Here is a 19,109-nt window from a genome sequence, read left to right as displayed (position 1 = left end):
GGCTACGTGCATGGGAAGAGTTTAGAGGGATATGGGCCAAATGTTGACAAATGGGGCTAGATTAATTTGGGATATCTGGTCAGCATGGGTGAGTTTGGGTCTGTTTCTGCTGTACATCTCTATGACAAGGCTTGGACACTTTGGTGTGGATTTGTTTCAAGGGTACATTTGCTGCAGGGGGTGAATTTGGAGTGGGACCTGTATCCACTGACTCCATCCATCCAACCCATCCTCCCAGGTGGAGGGTCACATAAAAAGGGCAGTAACATGTTTAAAAGGAGCCTTCGCTTGAGCATTCGGGTCCACTATGGAGGGAGAGATGGTCCCCGTCTAACAACTGAAATAGTGAAGCCTCCCTCCCCCCAACCTTTCACTGTTATGACCCATTTCCTGTGCCTTCAGTAACTGGGTGTCAAGATTGTCAGGCTGCAGCTGCCATTTCAAGGCAGCAAGTTGTCAAGGGGCATCAGGCCTCCTTTTCTCCTCAGGGCGAGAAGCAACACATAAGTATTCTGCTGCAGGATTTCAGAGTGATACTAGTAACACAAAGTACATTTCCTTTTGTTTTTGTGATGTGTACATTCTTAAAGAATAGTAGGAGCTGAAATTCTGATTGAACAAGCCCTGGGATTGGATATTGTCCAAAACTTGCTTTTGGGGTGAAATGCGTCAGGCGCCATATTGTTATTATGAGTGGAATTATTTGGGAATAGCAGAGCAAGAGGACTCTGCATCCTTGTAAATTACCATTTCATCCTCCCTTTCCTTCATCTCCTAAATCCATTTACATCTTTCCCAGACTCTTTTTTCCGATCTTTCTAATCATGTTTTTGCTCCTTGCTACAATCTGAAACAACTTTTATCAATTCCCATCCTATGTGACTGTTACAAGGGACCTGCTTCCACACTGTCGGGATTCTATTCTAGGATTCATCCTTCTCAACTTTCTTGCAGCCTGTGGCATGGTTACCCACACCGTCCTCCTCCACTGACTAAGAATCTAGAGTCTAGGTGTTCAGTGTAATCATTGCTGATTTTCCCACCATGAAAATCCTGGCGTTACCATTGACCTGAAACCTAATTGAATAAATAGAAAACCAAAGAACTATGGATGCTGGAAATCAGAAATAAAAACAGAATTGATCGGGATACTCAGCAGGTCTGGCAGCATCTGTGGAGAGAAATCAGTATTAAAAGTTTTGGGTCCAGTAACCCTTCTTCAGATTTGATTGTAGGTAAGAAAAGGTTAGTATGTATGGGGTGCGGGAGGTGGGAGGTGTTGGAAGTAAATGATAGATGGAAATGGAGCCCAGAGAGAGATGTGGATAGATAAAGGAATGGATAAAGGTCAGCCTGAGGGAATCAGTAGCTGCAAAGGGGATTATTAGTGGCTGACAGTGGTTTCATTGTGGTAGTAGCTCTTGTGATGAGAAGGCCTGGTGTTTGGGGTTTGGGGTCAGCACATGGGAGAAGGGACTCAGGCTCTAACATTATTGAACTCAACATTGAACTTCCAGTTGCTGTTTTCTCTCTCTTTCTGGGCTTCATTTCCACCTATCATTCACTCCCCCACCCTGCCCTCACCCCAGCTTCAGGATATACACCAACTATTTCCTCGCTACAGTCAGTTTTGAAGATGGCTCACTGGACCCGAAATGTTAGCTCTACTTTCTCTTCATGGATATTGCCAGATCTGCTGAGCTTCTCCTGCAATTTCTGTTTTTGTACCTAACCAGATTAGCCATATAAATACTATGGGCCAGAGGAACAGGCTAGGAATACTGCACCAGGTAACTCCCCTCCTGACTCCCAAAGGGAAGCCCACCATCTACAAGGCCCAAGTCAGGAGTGTGATGGAATATCCCCACTTGCCTGAACGGGTGCAGCTCTAACAATGTGCAAAACCCTCAAAACCATCCTGGACCAAGCAGCCCAGTAAATTGGTACCACATTCACCACTGGCAGCTTCACCTGGAAGTGACAGCAATGTGCACTCTTTAAATGATTCACAACGGTAACTTGCCAAGGTTCTTTCCAAACCCACAACCTCCACCATCATGAAGGATAGACAGCAGATCCATGGAAACACCCACACTTCCATCACCAACCCTAACCCAATCACTGGGTACCATCCTGACTTGGAAGTATATCGCTGTGACAAAATCCTGGAGCTGCCTTCAATTAGCACCTTCTCAAATGCAAGTAGAACATTGTTTGGAATGCCCAGTGAATACAGACACTGAATTGTAGAACTAGTTTATTAGAACTCTGCCCCAAGATTTTAAATTCTCTTTCAAATGCTGTGTTACACACTGAACTTTTCTAGCAGTTGCTGTTTCGGTTTCCAGTATTTCTGGTGTTTATAATGTTGTGGATAACAGCCCTTAGCTGAACAAATTTTTCTGCTTCTATTGTCTGACACCATGTTGAATGCCACCACAGTATTATGCGCCAATGTACCCAATCAGTGTGAGGTTATAATCTAATCTAATGGCAGAATAATGACAGAATCTTTGGTCTGCTTTGGAATAATCATGTAAGCATTGGTAATAGTTAACGTTAAGAAATCTGGGGTCGGCTATGTTGTAAGATGCCAAATGTCTGTGTTTTCTTTCAAAAAACTATGTGAAAGGAGTAATGTGCAGGTTCAAAATGTGCTGGGAACAAAAGCCCATTTTTAAAAAAAATCACTCTCTAGTTTTTGCATTCAGACTAACTTTCAACTGATCTTAATACAAATCAGCTTTCGATTTTGTTAAGCATATAATCAGGATTGCCAGCATTAAGAAAACAATCTTAATCTTCTCCCATCTGTCCAGATGGTTTTTATTACCTCAGCTTATGAAGGTTAGTGGAGGTAATTCTTTTGCAAATGTACTTTGTTCTGTAAATATTATATCTCAAAACTAATAGATGGATCTCCATGAAACCTGATGCACAAATTCGATATTGGTCCAAAGAAAAACTGCTGACTTTTTGGTGAAAATCCAGATACTGCAATTGTTTAGATGGTCTGCTAACATTGGGTGATAGGGGAAATAGATTTTCTTTTAGACCGACAGAGAATGTTGATGATTGTTTTAGAATGTTGTGGATTGACTCAGACGCTGGGAGATGTTTGTTACAGCTGTCAAAATGTGAGCAGAGTTTTTAGAGCAGGTTGTTTAGTGTGGATTGGCTTGAAACTTCTTAATAAGTTTGTTTTTTTAGCTTTGTAGTTACAGAGTATCGACCAGGCAGAGAAAAGCTTCAGGGAAATCAGTGTAATTGTAATCATATCAGGTTAACACAGCTTGGCAGAGGTATGTAACAGAGTGCCCTCTTCACTTTGTGTTACACAGGCAGCAGCTTTCTAGCATTGCTAAGCAGGAGCTGTGGGCCTGTGCTGTATAAATTAATAATTTTCTTACAGCAACATTGTGAGTATGTTTGCACTAGGACAGACAAGCTTCCATGTTTGAATCATGGAAGAATATCCCATTTATTCCCTTATGGGATTCTGATTGCACTAGTTTGACTGAATTGTTTCCTGTGCTAACTATATTTGTAGCTTCTTGGAGCAAAAATAGCAATCCTGTTACATTTTGAGATTATTCTGTGTATTTATGCCTACCCAATTTACTAGAGAAATAAAATGGTTCCAGATTTTGCAATACCCACTGTCAGAAAGACAGTATGTGGGCGATAGAGTAATCAGTTCTGCCATTGCTACTTCAAAACCTGCTGCTAGAATATGCACAAAACCTTCTGGGAGACTCTTCTGTTGAATTTCCTTTCTGGTGAGGGTGTAAAATGCATCCACTCTGCCCTGCTGTATTTAAGAACTAATCTGTACACTGACTGTGACAGGAAATGAGTCAGAACTTAACTTTAGACGAACTGCTTGAGAAAGCAGGTGACTTGGTAACCTTGATTTTCGACATGCCAGAGACCCCGTATGGAAGATGATGGAAATGGGTCAAAGTCACAAATCCAGGCCCTGAACCTAGAGCCTTTCTCATTTCCACATGGATGGGAATGGAGGTGGCTGAGGCTTCAGTGTGCAGGATTCCGGTAGATGACTGGAAATTTAAATGCTCAGTTGTCTATAAAAATCCCATGTTTGCTGCATGGAACACGGAGGGTGTAGAACAGACCAGGGAAGAGCCAGTGTTTTTGCTGCTTTTCTCTTGGCTAACTTGGCTATCCTTTTGGAGAGCTGGGATACCCCTGCGGATGCAAACTAGAACAGCTTAACCGTGGGTTCAGTTATCCATTGCAGTGAGCAGGAGTGGGCAGAAGTGGTGAAGTTAGATCAGTTATTCTTTACAAGTGGGAGAGAAACCTTCAGGGGAAGGACAGGGGTCCTCTGGGGGAGACGTCAGGTATTCTTTTGGAGTTATCAGGTGTCCTTTGGGGTTGTCAACTGGGCAAAAGATTGTACATAAAAGATGCAGAACCTTTTGGAATCAAGAACTGTCAGGAAGTGTCGAATTCTCTAGAACTGTCAAAATGTGCTTTGTCTATGAATAAGCGAGCATTCCCCAATCAAATATATTCAGGAATATAGAATTTTAAGTGATGGAACTTCTGTTTTTCCCCTGTGTGCATGGATGCTCCTGGATATTAAGTCAGTTAGTCTAGTAGGTGAAGGGGAAAGGATGGTGGGTGAAAGTAGGTCCCAAGTTGTCATGAGGGTATGAGGAGCCATGGAGAATGGACAGATGGGGCATAGGGTGATATGGGGTATGAAGGACCATGGTGAGGGGAGAGGTCATTGTTTTGGCTTTGCATAGGTGGGGCATGAGGAGTGTGTTGGTGGAGTATGGGGGGAATGTTTTACGTTTTATTCTTTTATTTTAATTTTTGGACAAAGTGCTGGAGCCCTGAGACAGGCCTTCTGGCCATCAGGCATCAGAACCCAGCAGCTTTCCTACGTCATCAGACCAGACTTCCAATCCCCCCCCCCCCCTCCCCCCCCCCAGAGCACTGAATGGTTCTACCTAACATGGCAGCACACTTGCGGTGTCACTGAGAGAGACCACTAGGGCTTTTTTTTAAATTTGGAAACATAAAGAGGAATTTTCACTGTGTTCACGTGCGCTATATCGAACTGAGGCGCTTGATGCTGAAATACGTTGAGCTGTGTTTTCCAGAACATCCCTCACTTTGATGAGCACAAAAATGTCAGGAAGGAAAAAAAAAAATCAGCCTTTGAAATGAAGAATTGGTTCATGTAATTTTGGAATAATTGGATTTGATTAAGTGTGTGAAACATGTGTTTATTGTGTCAATTTGAAAAAAAATGTAAGATGCAATTACATCACTAACAAGGAAATGCACTATTGAAAATGATGAATTTTAAGCTCCATTTAGTGTTCATTCCCTAGTGGCACATTAATACTTTAAGTCCCTTCACTTTTCTGAAGTCCATTAACCATTATTTATTGATAATGAACCTTTTTTCTATTATTTCTTAAGGGCACATTTTAATGTAAATCAAGAAGGTTTGAAAAGCCATAAACATGTAACACACACTAAGAGCTTAAGTGTGATAATAAATTCACATTCATTATAGACTTACAATTCTCCCCATTGAATTGGTGACTTTCTTCCTCTTTTGACAATTAACCACAGAAGTGAAGCAGGATCCAGCCATGAACTGCTCCATAGTCTTAATTAATGCTGCTTCTTTGTTGGCTTGTAAAACAGGATTAAAAAGTCATTGGTATGATTGATATAGAATGTTGTACAACCACCTGATATTGTGTCTCCCTTAGGCTGAACAGCTCTGGATCGAAATCAAAGCTAGACCCTCATTTTAACCAGGGAAACAGTCTGAAATGCTTACTTATCTGAAGTACTATCAGATCAGGGAGGCTAGGAAACCTGCTCTTTTGGGAAGTTTGGTTTGAGGAGAATGATAGCTGACACAAAATTCTTGCTTTCCTTTGGCACTGGGATAAAAACACCCTACGTTTCCTCCAGGACAAAATTGTATTCAATTTGAATGCCATAGAGACTTGCCAAGCAGCCAGCATCTGTATCTTTCTCGCTGACAGTTATCTGGTTCTGGTGATTGCAAGATGAATTTGGAGCAGATCTCAATTTGGGCAGGCCGCAGGCTCAGACATGCTAGTTGACCAGGGAAGAGTTCTCCTGCTTCTATTACACCCAGAAAAGTAAAAACTCAGAATTTCCTCCTTGTATTGTTGAACAACCAACTGTGGTCTGTGTAAGGATCATGTGTGACACACTTAAATAGCTTTATAATTGGTCCAGGAAGGTGGGCAGTTCATCATTTACAAGTCTAACCTGAATATGGCATCGAGCAGGCAACGGACTAAGGTAACACTCCAATTTTAAGGTACAAAGTGGCAGGCGTTGAGTTGAATCGCTTTTCCTTTCTTGTCCCTTGTTGCTTAGTTGTCTTGAACCAATAGGTTCATTTTCAAAATATGCTTCCTGTGAAATATTAGTGATGGTATTATCTAGAAATGCAGGAGTCCCTCAAGGAATTAAGTGCAATTACTGCCTGCCGCCTGCTGACCCCATTCAAAATCTTTGTGTATTTTTACCAAATGACGTACTGAATCTTATCCAATGTACATTTATTTGGAAGACAAATAAAAGAAAGAATCTTTGTCAAAGACATTCCCCTTTGTTATTATGGTTCTTTGTCCTCATTGCCATTTATCATATATCAATTTTAACTCCTTCCTGCTATCTTTCTGTTTGCTATTTCCTTTTCACCATCGCATTTGAGCTGTTTTGTGGAACTGGTTCACCAAGCCCTCTGTCAGCAGCCTTCACAGGAGTTACAGAATAGCTCATCATGTGAATGTTGCAATGAAATGCCAGGAATAAATATGTTGAGAGCAAGTACAAACAGAGCTCGACCATTTGGTTTTGTCTTTCATAAGCACTGCATGCCCACACAAAATATTATAGAGCCTTCCTTTGTTTTACTCTAAGTTTGCCTTTTATATATGGAGAGCTTATGCAATGTTGTTGCCACTTTGTTGCTTCACAAAGTGACTTGTGTTGTGTACCACAGAAAACGATTGACTGGCAGGAGCAATTGTTGCAATTCACAATGTTCAGTATTTGAAAGGCGCTGTATAAATTGTATTACAGGTGCTTAATTGTGATGCATTCTTCTTCTAGCCGTAAGAAATGACAGAAACAAAAAGAAAAAGGAGACACCGAAGCAAGAATGTTCGGAAAGCTACACAATGACAGCAGAGTTGGAGGATCTTATTGAAAAGATTCGCAAAGCTCACCAGGAGACCTTCCCTTCCCTTTGCCAGCTGGGGAAATATACTACAGTAAGTATTGGACCACAGATGTTTGGTGTTTTGAACCGTGCATTGAATGGTTGATACATCATCCTAATTGAGAAACCACATATACATCTCCAGGGAAAAGTACTGGAAACTTGAAATTATAACAAAAAAACTGGAAATACTCAGCAAGTCAAACAGCCATTTTGGAGAGAGAAACAAAAATTTAGCATTTCAAGTAGATGGCTTCTCATCAGAACTTAATAAGGATTTAGCTCAACAGTGATCATGTTGATACAAGCAAAGTTTTCAGATTATGGGAGAATGTAAACAATACATAAACTATAACCTGTGATACCTGTCAGAAATTAAAAGGTCAATTATCTATATGCTTCTGGGTGCTTCTAAGTGCGTGACCTTCGGGAGTGGATATGTGTCGACACGTTCACCGTTTATGCCGTTTAAGGGCAGCAGCACCATTAAAGGGGAAATCACATTGAAAAACCTCGTGCTGGAATTATATTGATATCACTGGTTTGTGCTGCACATTGAAGCCTAATTGTTTGGAAAAAGATTTTGTCAGCTAATTCTGAATAACTGAAGGTAGTTAAATCTGTTATGGCAGCCAAAAGTAAAAAAAAAATGACAATCACTGCTATTCCCAGCTGTCTTGAATTGATTGTCTGTAATTGTTTCTATGTTGCTGTGTCACACTGTGATAGTAAGTGTCTTGGCAGCTTGACATTGTCAGGCAGACTCTTGGTTCTCCTACACACTGTCCTGGAGAAAGATGTCAACTGGGCACCACAATGGTGCTAAGTAATAGCAGAAAACCATGTCATGTAAGTGCAGTGTTAAGAATGATAATCAAGAATAATTGTCTGATTGTGAGAGTCTTCTTATTCCAGGTATTATGAAATGGATGCCTGCTGATTGAGAGGGGAGAATCTGGCATAAACAGTTGTTTAGTGGCTTTGAATGTGATGAGGAAATATTTCTCCAGCAGATGTGGGAGTGTTTGCACTTGCTGCTTCTTGACTGCCTTCAGCAATGTCCTATTTGCAAACAAAAGATAGAGTTTATAGCGCTCAACACAGCCTCTGCCAGCAGATGAGAAAGAGTAATTACGTTCTTCAAGAAGAGTTGAAACAGGGGTATGAGGTGTTACTGGACAGTCTGCTCTGAAACTGTACCTGGTACTACAAGTGATTAGAAAGTGTAAGATAACATTGTTAATTACAAGAGGTATTGAATACAGAGAAGGGTTGCTATATGTCAGTTATACGGGGAAAACTGCATCTGGAGTACTGTGTACGCCTTTGGTCTCCTTATTTAAGGACAGATGTAAATGCATTGGTAGCAGATGGGAGAAAGTTTCCTGGACTGGCACTTGGAATGGGCAAGTTGACTTATGAGGGAAGATTGGACAGGCTCAGTTTCCATCTGCTGAAGTTCAGAAGAGTAGGAGTCAGTTTGATTGAAACGCATAAGATCTTTTGCAGTCTTGATGGGGTGCATGTGAAAAGCTTGCTTCTTCCTGTGGGAGAATCTAGGACTCGCTGTTTAACAACAAGGGTTTATCTATTAAAACAGAGTTTTATCCTATAGCGTATCATTTGGAATCTCTTCATGAAAGGCAGTGAAAACAGAGTCTTTGAATTTTTTTTAGGGCACGAGAAGATGGGTTCGTGATAAGAGGGTAAAAGGTTATCATGGGAGTGTGGAAATATGGAATAACCCAGATCAGCTATGATCTTAATGAACACTGGTACAGACTCACGTGACTGAGTGGTCTACTCCTGTTCCTAATTGATATGTCCATATCTCTGTGCAGAGGCATGCTCACTTGCATGTCGTTTAAAATGTCGAGATCCTAGTTTAGCTTTATTGAATGCATTTTATGTTCCTAAAATAGGTATCAGTTAGCTGAGCAGACTCCTTGTGTCCAATCAACACAAATATTCAATTTTGGGCAATTTTGGATGCGAGATGGTCGACTCCTTGTGAGCTCCTGCATGTAGATCCAAGTTTCCTATTTCCTACAATCGTTCTACATTCTTTACCTGTGTTTGTGTTTTTGCTGCTGTTTACCTATTAGTTATTTATCTATGCTACTTAACTCTGCGATCTGCCTATATTGCTCGCAAGACAAAGCTTTTCATTGTGCCTCGGTACACGTGACAATCAATTCAAATCAATTCAATTCAAATCAGTGTTGTTTTGGTCAGGGTTTGGATTGGTCTTTTTATTCTGAGATGACCAAAGTGAGAACAGGGCTCAATTCAAACTCGAAATAAGGTTCCTGCACTCAGTTCAGATCCAGACTCTGGAACTTGTTTACATTCAAGGAGCTTGCAAATCACAGGATCTCAGCAACTTGACCATTGGGTCCTTAAAGGAGCCTCCAGAGGAAGTGTTCCAAAAATGCAGAAACACTTCCACGTTTTGTGCAGTCAGAAAGGAAAGGACCAGGCTTCCTGAGTGCTGAACACATCTGCAAGGTGCTACAGATCTTTTGCTGGATCCTTTCCCGGTTTATATTTCATTGCCGGAATCTCGTAGGGATAAAGGGAGTCCCAGCTGTTGGCTTAAGAACAAACAAGAACTCCACATCGTCATTTTTTGGGAAGCCCTACCATATCTCGTTGTGCTAAAGCACTTGACAGGTCCTGTGTCTGCCAACTCGATTGAATGGAAGCACCCCAGCGAGATGCACGTTGCTGCCTGTACCACTTGCAGCTGGCAACAAGGATCATCACTGGATCCCAGGCTGGAAGCAAGTGATGGTGGGAGGGTGGATCTCTGATTGGGCGTCCCGGCAGAAGGGGCTGGTAGCGAGGACAAGGAGATGGCTCAGTGGACCCTTCCTTCCAGTTACTGCGTCACCCAATGAGGCACTTTGAAAGAGGGACTCTTGTTGGAGCCCACATGTTAACATACTCAGGCAGCCCCTGCTAAGATTGGATAGAGCTCTCAAGGATAGTGGAATCAAGGGTTATGGGGATAAGGCAGGAACAGAATACTGATTGAGGATGATCAGCTATGATGATAATGAATGGTGGTGCTGGCTCGAAGGGCAGAATGGCCTACTCCTGCACCTGTTGTCTATTGTCTAAGATGGTACCAACAACAGTGGGATAAAGGCCCTAACAGGATTATTTGCTCCATTAAGAGCATCAGATGGTAACAGAGTGGACCCTCCATTACTTCACCTGACGAAATGCCCTCTCTGCCACTGAACTGGCCACAGGGATGGCTTAAGACTCTGCTCCATATTTCAATTAATGTTTGTGATGGCAAAATAAAGTTGTGAGGTGCCAATGAATTGTGAGATTCCAAAATTTGGGAGATCCTCCACCAGTGAGTGGCATTATAAAGAATATGAGAAGTAGCAGTAAGAAATATAATTCTACAGTTCTGTTTTCATATTAAACATTGTGACCATTTCAAAAGAAGGATCTTTTATGAGATATAGACTGGCTGTTCACTTATGAATAGTATCATAGTGCTAAGAGTATTGTGCACTATTGTTAGGATTTGAAGGGTCTTGCAACTCAGTTGGAGGCCATTCAGCTCATTGAAGTGGAATCGACTCTTTTGAAAGAGCTATCTGTTCAGTTCCTTTCCGCTGCCCTTTCCTCAAACTCTTTCAAATTGTTCTTCTTGAAATGTTAATCTACTTAGCTTTCAAAAGATATGACAGATTGTGCTTTCACTACTGTTTCTGGTGGAGCATTCTATATCTGAACAGCCCTCTGGACAAAGAAATGTCCCCTTACCTCTTCCTTTCCTGATCTCGGTAACAATCGCAAACTTATGTCCCTTAATCATATATTCAGTAAACAATAAAATAATTTACCCAGTTCTCTAAATCAAAATCTTTTATGATGTTGAAAATATTTCAGTTTTCTTCTTAACCACTATTCTTTCAGTAAGGAGAGTTCTAGCATAATTAAAGCTGCTCATTATTGGTATCATCTTAATTGGTATTTTCTTGACAGTCTCCGAGTTCTATTGCAGAGTACCTAAAAATGGACACAATATTCTAACAACAGCCCTGACCATGATTTATAGGATTTATAGATACTTACTTGCTTTTGATGCCTCTATGCATAACACTCTAAATACCTTATTTTCATAATTTAACAGCTGTATAATTTCATAGATTTATTTAATCAGGCCCATTGACTGTCACTGTTCTTTTCTGCTCTGACAACTTTTACATTAGGATATTTCCTCTCAGTCTTCCTCCAAAACAGTTTATCTACATGAGATTTCATCTGCTCAATTAATTAATTGTTCTAAGTTTGCACTTAACTATATTCTTGTTTTTGTTGAGTCTGCAGATTTTGGTGTTATGTCCCTGATTTTAAAGTCCAAATTAAATTTGAACCCCAATGTACAATAAGCCTTACTCTCTGACCTTTAGCTAACTTTCTAACCATGCTGCTGTATTTCCTTAACTTATTCAACAAGCCGCACAGGCAGCGTTTTCTGAAAATACATATAGGTCACATCCATCACATTTCCTTTATTTCAGTACATGCCATTACGTTTTCAAAGGAGTATAAGAGAATTTCCAAGTCAAACTTGCCTTTTTCAAATCATTTTTGGCAGTCTGGGTTTGACTCATATGTCCCTAAGTGGTTATTCATTTTATCACACACTGTTATCTGTAGATTTAGCTTTTTACATTTAGATTTTTATTGTCATGAGGACTCAAGTACAGAAAAGGAGAAAGTGAGGTCTGCAGATGCTGGAGATCAGAGCTGAAAATGTGTTGCTGGAAAAGCGCAGCAGGTCAGGCAGCATCCTTTCCTGATGAAGGGCTTGTGCCCGAAACGTCGAATCTCCTGTTCCTTGGATGCTGCCTGACCTGCTGCGCTTTTCCAGCAACACATTTTCAGCTCAAGTACAGAAGTACAGGATTACAGTGAAAAGTGTACAATGTCGCCACACAAGGTGCCATCTTAAATACAAGCACCTAGGTGATAAGAACAAGGTAGAAAGAAAGAAAGAACAGCGTTAAAAGCTAAACATTATAGTGTTTCTAAGAATTAAGTAGAAAAATAAAGCTAAAAGTAAGACATTAGTCTTTCAAAAGTGCTTAGCCATGCTGGGACTGCACTTCCTCCAGTTCCTCTTTGCCTTGTCGAAGTTATACTATGCTGACTAATGTATAATATAAACATTAAGTTGAATCTATTCCGCACCTTTATGATAGAAGATGTGTTCTAAAGGCCTTCATAGGAGCATTTTACTGTAGAGTCATAGATCCATAGAGATGTATAGCATAGAAAAAGGCCCTTTGGTCCATCAAGTCTGTGCAGGTTAAAAGCGTGCACTAAACTACTCTAATCCCATTTTTCAGCACTTGGTCCATAACTATGTGATACCAAGCCACAGGAAAAAAATGACATTGAGATACGTGTCAAAATTTTGATCAAAAAGGTAACGTTAGGCAGCTGAAAGCAAGCCCAGCAATGCCAGGATGATTACCATGGGATTGCTCAAGAGGTCAGAATTAAGATGAGTGCAGAGAGCTCAGGGGGTTGCAGCCTGAAGGAGAATGATAGGGACAGAGAGGGGTGGGCCATTGAATCATTTAAGACAAGAATAAGAACTATAAAATTGGGGCATGGTTTGATCAGCAATATGTGTGTTGTTTTCAGGAATTTAGGAAGCAAAATGTTACCTTTAATCGACCAGTAGGATTGGACAAAAGCTTAATTTCCATCACTAATTTACTCCAAATTATAACCTGAATACTGCAGCAATTCTAAATTCCTTGCTTAGCAAATCAACCTCCTTTCTTTGATGAGCTGCTGCAATCTTCAAATAGCTGCAGTCGTGCCAAATACCCCATTCTAATAATCTCCAACTAACTGAGCTCATAATGAGAAAGTAACAATGGCTAATTCTGGACAAATTATTGTATTTGGACTGGGTGCCACTCTTACAATTCTGTCCACACCCTTCCCAGAAAATCTACTTCAATATTAAACAAAATGGACAAACATAATTTAAAGCATACCCATGAGAGTTATTTTTTGAAGTCATTGATTCGACAAGTTAGACAATACTCTTCCCTCTCTAATTCTACCATTCTTAAAATACTTGTCACGTTATTGTTGTATAATGTGCACTAGATGTACATTACTTTTTAGGGACGCGTGAAGGTTTATTGTAATGTAATCCTTTGTTGTTGACCAACCATAGTAAAGTGTCTTTGCATTGTAAAGTATCTCTCCTTCATATTGCGAGATGAGAAGCAGCATGGGTAAATAGGCACCAATGATGGTTGCAGTTACCATTGGGATTATGTCCAAAGTAGCTCTAAACCTTGATGTCCAAATGGCTGTGCAGATTCCTGAGTTCCACTTTTACAGTTTGATGCCTCCAAGTCCTCTGTGTGTAGTTACATAATTTACTTGCAGCCATCCTAAATTCTTTATTTATTTTAAATAGATTTGGTTAACTAAACAGTTTTTAAAAATGATTTAAGCTGCTTGGATGTCCCTAATACACAGTTATGGGAAAATTACCAAAGTCAAAAGATACAGATTGAAAACAGTGTGTTTACAAGAGCTGAGAATCAATCAATGTCTATTGGATTTTGTTTGTATTATAAATACTTGCATCAGCGCTAATGTTTTATACCATCACCATTTTTTTGTTTCTAACGTAATCATATTCGTGTAATTTTAACAAATTGTTCCCATGTTAAATAATTTAGGTTTTACATACTTGCTATTTAGCTTCTTGTTTGTTTTTTGAATTTCAAGAAGCAATCCTGCACATCTCTGTTAGTCCGTACTGGAAACCACTAATGTAATCATTATCCCATTAATAAATAAAAAAAATCATTTATGCTCTCTGTTCTTCAATTATCAGTTTATTTAGATGCACACTGTCAGTTTTACAAATCAGCTGTTAATTGTACTTATAACATGCATTCAGCGTTACATGGAGTTGTGTTTGGTCTAGAGAGTGTTACAAATTGAACTCTCAATCCAATCCAAACAGTTGGTGGAACCCACTAAGCAGAAAGTGCTTCCTCACCTAGCTCAGGGGGAAACTGTGAGATGGTCCACTCAGTCCATTCTGACACACCACTCAGTTTCTGTTAGGAGAGCTGCTTAAGCCTTGGCTTATGAGCAGGCCATTTAACTGCAGGACCAATCACTTCCTGAGTTGTTGACAAGCACATAGCCCAGCAGACTAGCTGGTAGTGTTGGATGTGTAAAATCGTGGTGGAGAAATATAACTTCAGTCTGAATTTTCAAAAATGCCTCAAAGGATTTTAAACCTAAGGTACTTTTAAAAGTCACAATAATCTCAAAATGCATTTGGTAAGGATGTCAGGTTGGTAAATAATACAAAGCATTAAAGGGAAGTTATTTAAGTAGGTTTAGTTAATTGCATGTAAAAGAAATGAGAAATTCTAAATTGTTTTATAGTTGAATTCCGAGTTTATTGGATAGGATTTTCTAGCTACTTGTGGAACCTAACATGTAGTTAGGAACTTAGATCATATACAGGGAGTGTATTATACAGCTACATGCATTGGAAGACACTAATGTAATCCATACATTGATAGTGATAGGTGCAGGCCGCTCACTCAATGGGGGTTAATTTTGACTTGAGTGATATTGTACAAAAAGCTTTCAAATGACCTGTCTTTTATATAACTCTCCCGACTTTCAATTTTATCTCTTGATGATTAGATATCAGCCAAATTCAAAATTATGCAAAACATGTTTATTTCTGATTCTTAAATCATTTTCACTATGTACACTCATTAAATGAATGCTTCACATCCCTTAAAGTTACATCACAAATTACCTTCAAATCATGTGTAATTTCCAATACTTAAGTGAACGGTTGCTATTAAATACTAACCTGTGTGAATATGAGTACATGTTGGAATATTGTACTACACTGTTGAAAATATCCAAAACGGCTGAATATAACTTTTCAAAACGATAGATTTAAGTTTAGGAAAAAATAGTCCAATTCCAGTTCTCTACATGTTTGCAGTTCTTACTGTTTGTGAGGTTATAGTCAATTTATAAATGTTAGGGTAAGGTATTGGAGAGTACCAACTAATTAAAATAGAAAATGCCAGAAATACTCAGCCGTGGAATGTGAGGCACAGTTAATGTTGCAGGTCAAATCTTCTTTTATTCTAGATTAATTAAATTGTAAATGACATATTATTCTTAAATGATTCTCTTACATCTTTTATCCTTTTTATTCTTAAACTGTTCAAAATGGTGTCCGATTGTGGCACCTGTTGCAACTTTTCACTGTATTCTAATGTATTATTCACTGTAAAATGCGGGTAACAATAAATAAATTGCTCATCATTCACTAGTTGGCACTTCTCTCATCGCTGAGGCAGAAAAGAAGCACTCAGAAACTTTATTGGAACTGATCATCAGATTTTTCGATATGAAACGCAGAACATGACAGCTGGATGACTATTGAAGGAAATGTCGCGAAAAGGGTCATGCATGTCACATGGAGGGATGTGGTACTAAATACTATTCTTAGTTTGCAAGTTACTGATTAGTGTCAAAATAGGTTTAACGACCTAATGAAGTCAGGCAAGATAACACGCTAGGCAAGCTTCCTTCCCTTCTTTTGCCACGGATGCCAAAGAAACTATCCACCCTCTGAAATGATTGGCTCTCTGAGTAACCCTTCACACTGTAAACTGGTGAACTGGTTCGCTGACTCAATCCTCTCAGTAGGAATTACTTACATGTATAACTTCCTCCACTGTAACAGAATGTCACCAGCAAAACTGTTACACTACTGGTTGGATGTCCCTCTGAGGCTAACCTTATCCTAATTCACACGCCCTTGATAGAGAAACAACTTATAAATAAGGGCAATATAAGACACGGGGAAAGCGAGGTCTGCAGCTGCTGCAGATCAGAGTCGAAAAGTGTGGTGCTGGAAAAGCACAGTCGGTCAGGCAGCATCCGAGAAGCAGGAGAATTGATGTTTCAACCATGACCTCTTCATCAGGAATGATGACACGCTCATGCTGGAAACGTCGACTCTCCTGCTTCTCGGATGCAGCCTGACCGGCTGTGCTTTTGCAGCACCACACTTTTCGACAATGTCACTCACTGGCCCAGTCAGGGTGTACCAGGCCACTTACATTTTACAAAGTGCAGGCCATAAGTTGATGGAGAGCTCTGTGTTCAAGGTATAAGGGATAGCAATTTAGTAATGTGAGAGATAACTCAGAGGCCAGGGCTAACACTAAAGATGTGAGTTCAAATCCCAGCATGGGAGCTAAGAAATTTAAAATCAATTAACTTAATAAGTCTGGAGTTTAAACTAATCATTGATCAATAAAAATGACTGTGTAGCTATTGGATTATTGTGAAAAGAAAACCTTATCTGGTTCTTTACTGTTGTTTAAGGAAGAAAATATGCCGTTCTTACCCTCTCTGGGATACTACGTCTCCAGATCCCTAGCAATGTGATTGGTTCTTAACTGAGCTCTAATGGAAAGCAGGCCTCTCAGTTGTATCAAGCTGCTCCAGGAAAGTTGTGACAATATATTGACCTTCTTCATGCAAATGTGGCAACTTCCGACAAACCTTGCAAATTATGTGAGGATAGTGTCAGATGCAATCATAGTCTAACGATTGGCAAGTATGCTGTGAGTAATTTTAGGCCCATTTATATCTTTCTGAACTTTGTTACTTTAGGCTTACTTCAAGGTCCTCTGCCACAATCTGAACAATTGCTAATCTCAGCTGTGTTGTTGAGAAAAGCAAAGACTGGGCACAGCTTAAAGGAACTTTTTAGATACTCTTCCTAAAGGAAGGTTGATGTAAAGCAACATTGGTCAAGCAACTGAGGATGGCATAGTGATTAGCGCGTAAAAAATGAGGTCTGCAGATGCTGGAGATCACAGCTGAAAATGTGTTGCTGGTCAAAGCACAGCAGGCCAGGCAGCATCTCAGGAATAGGGAATTCGACGTTTTGAGCATAAGCCCTTCATCAGGAATGAGAGAGAGTAGCCAAGCAGGCTAAGATAAAAGGTAGGGAGGAGGGACTTGGGGGAGGGGCGATGGAGGTGGGATAGGTGGCAGAGGAGATGACCTGGGGGGTGCAGTGAGAGAGAGACTCACTGAAATCCTTGTAGAGGGAGGAAGAGAGCTTCTTCAAGGAAGGCATCCTTGCAAGAGGATTCGCAGTAGGTTAAAATCTTCGAGTAAAAAATGAGGTCTGCAGATGCTGGAGATCACAGCTGAAAATGTGTTGCTGGTCAAAGCACAGCAGGCCAGGCAGCATCTCAGGAAAGCACAGCAGGCCAGGCAGCATCTCATTAGCGCTGCTGCCTCACAGTGCCACGAGCCCAGGTTCAGTTCCAGCATCAAGCAACTATGCGTGTGAAATTTGTATATTCTCCCCGTGCCTGCGTGGGTTTCTTCCCACAATCCAAAGATGTGCAGGTGAGGTGCCCAGAATGTTCAGGGATGTTAAGGCTGGGGGCATTAGCTGTGAGAAATGCAGGATTACAGGAATGGGTAGGTCTGGGTGGGATGCTCTGTGAGAGTTGGTGTGAACTCAGTGGGCGAAATGACCTACTTCCACGCTGTGGGGATCCTATGATTCTATTGACCAAATCAATAGCAGAGATTCAAACAGGCCATCAGTCCGCTTTCCACAAGCACTTATCCAACCTGTGAGAGCTGAAGGAAAATGTTTGTTACAGTTGGCGTAAGCATTTCTGTGTTGGGCTTAATGTGTCTTCAGCAAAAGTCTCAGTGATTTGATTCTCTAAATGCTGAATGTTTTCATTGTTTACAAGGAGAAAAAAAATCAAGTTTCACATCAGATAAATATTTAGCTAACATTTGGTACGTGGGAGAATGGGATGTAAACTGGATAGCAGGGCTGAGGAAGACGCAGGAACATTGATGCTGCAAGTTGTTGATATCACACATGAAGTGCAGTTTGTGAATTTCCAGCTGAGACTGCTTACAGGTATTTCCTTATAAAAGGGAAACATAATCCTGAGGGATTTAAATATACTTTAAACATTTCTACATATAGTCACATTTCAAACAGGTTATAGCTTTGTGGAGCATTCCACATCCCTGGGAAGATTTTCGCTTTGCTTTTCCGACAGTGAGAGTTTGAAAGTTCCCGCGCTTGCCAGGTCAGCCTGCTGCTAGTAACAGGTTCATCAGCATGCCATGGATTTAAACAGGTTTAAGCACAGAATCAGGCTGTCTGTGCCACAACTAACTCCAGTTGTAAGGAGCTGTTTGAACCACTTTTACCTCCATCTTCTAATGTTCATTATTTTCCGGTGTCAACATGGCTCATTTGTTCTTCACACAGAAAATTACAGGTTTATAAGTTTCATGACAAAACGTGAACATAGAATGGTGTCGATCTCTGTGACACTGAGACACTGATGCAGTAATGTTGGCCAGTTGTTGAGGGGGTTATCAAAGACTGGACGGCCATTTTCAAAGCAGAGGTTTCTTCTAGTCTTCTGGTTGAAAAGTATCAATGAAACAGCATCACGCAAAACAGTCCATGATATACCTTGTTGTCTGAAGAATCTAGTGGCTTTGTGACATTTCCCTATCTAAAGTAATCAATTGGCTTAGAAGCAATGATAGCCTGAGAATATAATAATGCAATGTTTAAATGCATTCTTCCATTGCGCTTTGTTGAAATCTAGACTGTCATAAGGACTATGTTCTCATCCCAATGAACTTAGTTTCTGTTTTCCCCATATTCTAATATCCTTTCTGCAATGGGATACCCTATGCTATACACAGCAATCATAAATGTGATTCAATC

General features: G+C 40.3%; 1 protein-coding gene across 2 annotated transcripts in view; it reads left to right on the top strand.

The window, feature by feature from the left end:
• The window catches only part of LOC132815655 (retinoic acid receptor beta-like), a 220,245-nt gene that overhangs the window by 123,035 nt on the left and 78,101 nt on the right, over positions 1 to 19,109 (top strand). For both annotated transcript variants that reach the window (XM_060824643.1, XM_060824644.1), the window contains one exon: positions 7,147 to 7,307. In XM_060824643.1, the coding sequence (XP_060680626.1) occupies positions 7,147 to 7,307 (161 nt within the window). The remainder of the gene's footprint in view (positions 1 to 7,146; positions 7,308 to 19,109) is intronic.

The sequence above is a fragment of the Hemiscyllium ocellatum genome, chromosome 5 (assembly GCF_020745735.1).
Source record: "Hemiscyllium ocellatum isolate sHemOce1 chromosome 5, sHemOce1.pat.X.cur, whole genome shotgun sequence".
NCBI classification, from domain to species: Eukaryota; Metazoa; Chordata; class Chondrichthyes; order Orectolobiformes; family Hemiscylliidae; genus Hemiscyllium; species Hemiscyllium ocellatum.
Note: the sequence above shows the minus strand (reverse complement) of the source record. Positions and strands in the feature narration are given on the sequence as shown.